Source organism: Limulus polyphemus, unplaced genomic scaffold (assembly GCF_000517525.1).
Source record: "Limulus polyphemus unplaced genomic scaffold, Limulus_polyphemus-2.1.2 Scaffold55, whole genome shotgun sequence".
Classification (NCBI taxonomy): Eukaryota; Metazoa; Arthropoda; class Merostomata; order Xiphosura; family Limulidae; genus Limulus; species Limulus polyphemus.
In genome coordinates this window covers 228,029-235,450 of record NW_013665665.1, presented here as the reverse complement: position 1 = coordinate 235,450, position 7,422 = coordinate 228,029, and the positions used below count along the sequence as shown (strand labels likewise).

Below are 7,422 nucleotides of genomic sequence, written 5' to 3'. Positions count from 1 at the left end.
CAATTTAAAAGTAAAAATTAAAAACACAGTTAAACATCGATTTTTGTGTGTCACTATGGTATGTTGAATGCAGCTACTGGTTCAAATTAGATGTTTGTGATGTCAAATACTAAGTCTATAGTTTGGTACGAATTGGGAACTCAAATTACTGATATTAAAAAGCTAAAATATAAAATAAGAGCCTCTTATCTTTTCAATTTACTAAGATATTACTCATGTAATAAATCAAACACAGTGGCACCCTGCCAACCTCTTTCCATTTTTGGAAATGCTCCTCTTATATACACTTACATCTTTATGTGACATGAATAACCAATCAGAAGCTCAGAATGACCCCCAAGTGGCTTTCTCAGCCATTTTAACGTCTTTAGATGCCATCTTTTTCTTTTGAACCAATATTTCAATGAGGTAGGGTGTGTCTTTAGTCTGCTCGAAATTTCATATTTTTTTAGACTAAAATACATCTTAGTTACTAAGCTTTATAGATTCTAGTGGAATTCTTTGGTATTAATAAAGTAATTTGATTTTTTAGTTATTCAAATGTATATATTGAACCTAAAAAAAATATTTTGTTTCATATCCTCCATGTGCAAAATTTCTAAAGGCTTAGCAACCGAGTACAAAGGTTGTAAAAAGAAGAGATAATTATTTGCTTTACTTCTTTATTTACTATTGTATGTTTTATGAAAAATATGTTTAAGAACTTATTTCAAAATAGCAATAATCTATATACATATATAATGTATAATAATTGAAATAAGTGTATTTTACAAAATGCTAGTCTACTGAAACACAGCTAAGAAAGGTCACTTTGTAAAAACTAAAGGTCAATTTTATATTATTGGATACGGTAACACGAGTGCACATGCACCAAGTCATTGCAACTTCTGTATTGCTAGCCTGGCATGGCTGATAGGTATAATAAAAATAAATAAATAAATATATATATATATATATATATATATAAATGTATAATGTTATAGATTTGATCTATTTAGTCTAAACATTTATGTTTTCTTGTTATAATGTGTAGTCATTCTAGAATGAAAAAGGCATAATTTATATTTATTTCCTAATTTTTTAATATGGTTACGAGATTGATCAAATCTACCAAACCTGTATAAATATTCATTACTGAAAATAAGATTAAATATAAAGTTTTCCTTAAAAAACATTTGATAACTAACTGTACATTATAAAGATTTTGCATTTAAATTTTGAAAATTTTCTGATGCACAAAAGTAATTTAATCTTAAAATGAAAATTACTTTACATATTGGATAGGCAACATGCGAAAAGAAAGGCATGAGAAAAACATTGATTTACAAACCTTAAGACTTAAAAAACATTTTATATCTTGCAAATGAAAGCATTGTAGTGTTTACTGATAATCTGCCAAATTTCATTAACATATGCTTACTAATTTAAAAGTTATAGCATGAAAGCTACAACAAGCACAAAATGGTTACGAGGTTGGTCCCAGGGACCGAGCCCATGCTGAAAGTTAACAGAAGAGATTGAAAAAAGTAAAACAACAGATACAAACAGATGCTGTTGTTTTTTATTTCTAATTCAATAATTTTAAACTATTCTTTAACACCTTCAACATGAATGGACGCTGTTCAGTGTCCATCCAAACATCCATCAGACGATGACAGCATACAACATTTATGCCTCTTTGGCTGAAACCTAATCCAAACCATGTTTTTATGCACCTTTTATAAATAAACCGTAAATTTCATAAGGTATGGGGATAATTATCAGGACATCATGAAAATAATTCTGACAGAACAAGCAAATAAAATTATAGGTTTAGAGTTAAACAATATCATTCAAGAGAAAAATTAGGTAAAGACAGAATTTTTACTGTTTCCAAGAATATTTCAGATAAATAGAAAATTTTCTCAAAATGCAAATGCACATAATATATAAGCCTTATTTTTTAAAATGCAGCTATTTTCAATATAACAAGACCATTAGATATACAAAATTACTTTAGTATAAATGCCTATTTTTTCTCATCCATTTTAAAAGAGCAAACTTATTATAAAACCAATTATTTCTCTACTGTGATTCTACTGTATTATTCTAGAATGAAAAATTCTGTACAAGCTATGAAGGTTACAAACCTGGCTAATCAAACGGAAGTCATGGCTTACAAGGACCATTCCTCCATCAAAATCATTTATAGCATCGGCCAATGCATCAATTGTTTCCATGTCCAAGTGATTAGTTGGTTCGTCCAGAAGCAGTAAGTGAGGAGTCTGCCAAGCTAACCAAGCAAACACCACACGGCATCGCTGCCCATCTGAGAGCTGTCTTATAGGGCAAGTCTGAAGTAAAATAATAATAAATGTTTCTAAAACTTACTATTTTCTAAACTTCTAATAAAGAACATCATATCTATATTTTTACTAGAATTAGTTAAGATAAGAATTTGAAAATACTTTCTAAGGGGTCTTTCTCTGTCACCTTTACGAGCATAAGAAAAGGGCAAGTGGGGAAGGGAGTTTTATAGACCCTGTGCAAAAAATGTCAAAAGGAGTCATTTGTCATCAATAAATAACTTGTATAAGTATTGACTAGCAGTAAGGTCAGAAAAAAAAACACACACAACAGAAACTACACACTTCTCTGTTAGAAGTACCTAGAATTCTTTGCAAAGATAATGAGTGTGAATGTACACATACAAAGCAAAAAGCTTAATTAGGTTTGTTTGTATGTAAGTGATATATGCTAAAATACAAGTATTTGAAATAGAAGGGACCAAAGGTCGATGGAAGTATGGAAAAATTAGTACAAGAAATAAGTCCCAATATTTTGTGATTCACTGCATAAGTTGCATGAGACTATTCAACAGTTTCAGTCAATTAATAGTACACTACCTAAAAATTCTGGTCAGTGAACAGCAGGGTCCAAATGTGGTAAGATATCCAATTATAAGTACCAGAAATCATTATTGCACCAAATTCACAGTGATTTTTACTTCATCAAAACTATCTACACATGAACTGTGCAGCATGAAATTGGATATTTTGGAAGTGACAAAATGTGTAAATCATACATCATCCAAACACAGTTTTAATTTGTATAAAACCAACCTTTACAACAACTGTCACGATAGGGATGGTGAGATATGAACACAGACGTACAAAAATTGTAGAGCAGTTGTGCTGTATTCCATGCATTGAATATGGACACTAAATTTTTTAAGTATCTATTTAACTAAAAGGTCATGAATATAAGAAGATTTTAACTTATCACAGTCCAAGTGTAATATGTCACAGAATTTATTTATCAAGATAATGATAGTTGCTATTGAACACATACAATCCACAACTGATTTGAAAATAACAATAGTAGCAGTTCAACATAGAGTACCCAGAAACCAGATCTTAATCCCTATAGAACATTGTTAAAACCCCAAGTAATTTATTTGAAAAGGTTACACCACAGACTCCCTATATGGACTTGTGAACACCTTTCAAGTACCAAGCGCTATCCTGCATATCAAATTCAAATTATACATCAAAATACTAATTGTAACTCTTTCAAGAATTTTTTGCTTAAAAATATATTTAGAATTGATATTGCCCATCCCAACATATAGATTCATACTTGCTTAGACCATTCTTCCTTCGTTTCTCAAGATTTTGCTTTTCACATGATTTTCTTTTATATATGTTTTAAGCCAAAACTAAGTACTATGTACTAGGTTTTTACTAAGTTTCGTGTAATTTGGTTAAGTATTTCCATTATAAGAAACAAAATCAAGGAATGTTATAAGTAACAATAAAGCACTTGAATCAAACTTGAAGAAAAGCTGCATTGTATACTAACTTGTGTGCATACCTGATCAAGCTGCAATAGTTACTCGGGTCAACAGCAGTGCCATACCACATCACAACAGAGATCAGTACAAGCCCCCCCCCCCCCACTAGATACTTCATAGGTCAGTATATAGAAGTTTAAGTCACTATTGACAAATTTGTTCTAGTCCTGTTATTATTGCATGACATATTAGTGCAATTGAAAAATAAAAGGTTAACTGCTGCAGACTTAAAATTGAACACTTCACAAACCTGTTGCCTTCCTGTAAGCCCATACCGACCAATGATCTTCCTCATATCCTCCTTTTCTTTTACGTCTGGAAAACAACGCATCATGTACTCAAGGGCCGAGACATCCAGGTCAAGTTGCTCATGTAAATGCTGTAAGAATTAGGTGTGTATTAATAAAAAATATACAAAGAGAAGTACTAACTTGGTTAGAAAAAGTAACAAAAAATGGTTTTATGATCATAGTATCTTAACAAAAATTTAAAGAACTATCTTATGACCATGCACTCTACATTGATAAGAATTAATATCTCTAGTATAATGTACTGAATAGAGAAAAATCAACACTAAAAGTTTTTGTTTCAGAATTTTCATGCGAATTTACACAAAGGACTATTTGTACATAGTCCTCCTTAATCTTGACCTGATAAAACTAGTGGTCAACTGCACACACTGCCAAAATTTCACATTCATTGTTTAAGAACACTAACCACTTGAACATGCCCAGAAAACAACAAAAGTAAAATATGATGTGACAAAGATATATGAAGTAATTAGGCTACATAATAAATGTATTTGATTCACTACACAACATACAGCAATAAAATGTAAATAACTTAATGCCTTAACCACTAGCTGAAAACTAATACTTATTCTTTTCTGTTATCACTTCTAACTATAAGTTTGTTATCCTGAAATTTAAAAACCAAATATAGCTTTTTCTCTCACCACCTACCATCATTGTTGCATGATGCTTAAATAAACAAAAATCTTAATTTATATCATGTTAAAACACAAACTTTAATATTTTCAACAACATTCTCAGATGCATTTGTTTTGAATTTTGCACAAAGCAACATAAGGTCTATCTATGCGAGCCATCCCTAATCTAGCAGTGAAAGACTAGAGGGAAGGCACAGCTAGTCATTACCACCCACTGCCAACTCTTGGGTTAATCTTTTACCAATAAGTAGTGGGATTGACAATTGCATAATAATGCCCCCATGGCTGAAAGGGTGAGCACGTTTGGTGGGACAGGGGCTTGCAACTGCAGCTCCTACATACACACTTTATGGTTTCTATCAATTTCCTTTACCAAACCACTAAGACAATATACACTGAAAGTGCTATTAAAAGGTTAAACTACTTCTTAGACTCTTATTTATAGTGAATTAAACACAAGGAGGAATAATTCCAAACAATAATATTTACTTAAAGCACACTCATAATATGCTAACTGCAGGTAAGAGCATTTCCTTATCAGTGTTGTTCTCCTGGTGGTAAACTGATATTTACATTAGCACCTGTTTATTAACATCCACTACTTTGTGTCAGATCATATGGTAGGTTTTACCTATTAGTTTTAATCAAGTTATTTTTTAAACTTATCTGATTCAAAAACTTATATTTGTCTGGTGTTTCAGCAAAAAAGGTTGTTAATGTTATTCATGCAGACTTTGAACTTGTTTTTGCTACTTACAGATGAGAATTTTTCCTGATCTGTATGGTAACCTGACACTTAAACAAAGTAAATTCTTAACCTTACGACTACCAGCCATGGGCATTACTCATAGGTAACATCTCTCTCCTCCTATTTCTTTCCAAAAAATAAAACTAGTGGATGAAATTGTTTGAGATTTTACAAGAACTTTCATAAAAGTAGGTAGTTTAAAAAAATACAACATTGTTATTTATTGCAGTTATTTGCTCTCAGAGTTTGATTACTTCACCAGCTGTTATTTTCACCTTAAGTATAAAAATATTTATTATCTAAAACTTTTCACATTTCGTTTGCATAACCTCTACAACCCTCCTAAATGAACATTAAAAGTTTTTTAAGGTAAATATTTAATTTTATTTTCCATTTCCTCTGCTATATCACTAACTCTAGCTTATCATCAATGTACAGTGTAATGAAATGTTTAAAATTAAGAAACAGAAATATGTACATACCATTTCTTCATCGAATAATCTTAGAATATTTTACTTGGGTCATATGCGTAATTTCACGTCTTTACCCTTATAGTTTATTTTAATGTTTTATTTTCCTATTCTTTATCGTTGATAATTTTTTTTGACACACATCAAGGGTTGCCCAACAAGCGATATAATGTTATCTTTGTCGGAGACAATTTAGCCCGTGGCAAGAAATTCTTGTCCTTGCATATTTATAAAATACATGTTGAATGAGGCAAATCATAGAATACATTTTAAATAATCATTAAGTGTTTCAAATACGAATTTTAAAACACAAATAATACATAATTAACCAAAATATAAAAGTCAAACCTAAATGCAATTTAACTGTATCAAACTAATAAGTATAACATGAGGAAAAATAGTCAAATCCTAAGAACAATGATTTCCAACAATGCATTTAGCAAATGTACACTTTCATAGTTAATGTTTCCATCTTGGGTTCTTTTACAAAACTAATGGGAAATATATTTTGAAATCTGCTCTTTATAATGATAATAAGCATGTAATTCAAATATAATCTGTTGCTAAGCAACAGTCATTTCTAATTTTGTGTGGGGGTCTACTGATGGGGGAGAAATCTTACAACGTCAATTATTTGAATTTGGTAAACAAGCAGTATATGTGTGTACTTTGACCATCTTGGCAAAACCTGTACACAGTTGAAATAAATAAAAGAAAAGCTACGACATATTTGACCACCACGAGCATATCACGTGACAAGAATTCTGAAGTTTTAAATAATGTTTTAGAAGTTTCTTTTGAAATAAAACTTAGATAACATAAAATTTTTAATTATAACATATTTGATAATAATAATTGACACATTGGGCCAATACGTGGCAGATGATGTTTAACTATCCAAAATGTAAGGTGATGGAAGTATGTTTTCAAAATTCAAATTATTGTTACAATATAAATGAGGATACACTAAATACCGTGGTTGAAGAAAAAGATGTTGATGTTGCAATTGAAAAATCACTTAAGTCATCTAAACAGTGTATTGTAGCTAGTAATAGTGCTTATAGGATTGTGAGTAGAATCTATAGAAATATTGAATACAAGACAAGGGATATTATTGTTTCACTATATAGATCACTTGTAGGGCCTCATTTAGAGTACTGTGTACAGTTTTCTGTTCTCTTCCTCAAGGACATTGAATTGTTGGAGAAGGTTTAGAGAAGAGCCACTAGGATGATGGGATTGTCCTATGAGGAGAGACTAAAATTTCTAAACTTGTTTTCTCTGGAGAGGAGAAGAGTCAGAGGGGATTTAAATGAAATGTTTAAGATTATTAAGGGTATTGATAATATAGATCCATCAAATTTTTTTTACATTTAGCAGTGAAAACAATAGGACAAGGGGCATAAATTCAAACTTTGGCAGC

The 7,422-nt window shown here is 30.8% G+C and overlaps 1 protein-coding gene across 1 annotated transcript in view; it reads right to left on the bottom strand.

The window, feature by feature from the left end:
• The window catches only part of LOC106463830 (ATP-binding cassette sub-family F member 2-like), a 45,125-nt gene that overhangs the window by 1,955 nt on the left and 35,748 nt on the right, over positions 1-7,422 (bottom strand). Inside the window, exons 13-14 of the mRNA XM_013923911.2 lie at positions 4,083-4,211; positions 2,130-2,333 (exon numbers count right to left, since the gene is read on the bottom strand). Of these exons, the coding sequence (XP_013779365.1) occupies positions 2,130-2,333; positions 4,083-4,211 (333 nt within the window). The remainder of the gene's footprint in view (positions 1-2,129; positions 2,334-4,082; positions 4,212-7,422) is intronic.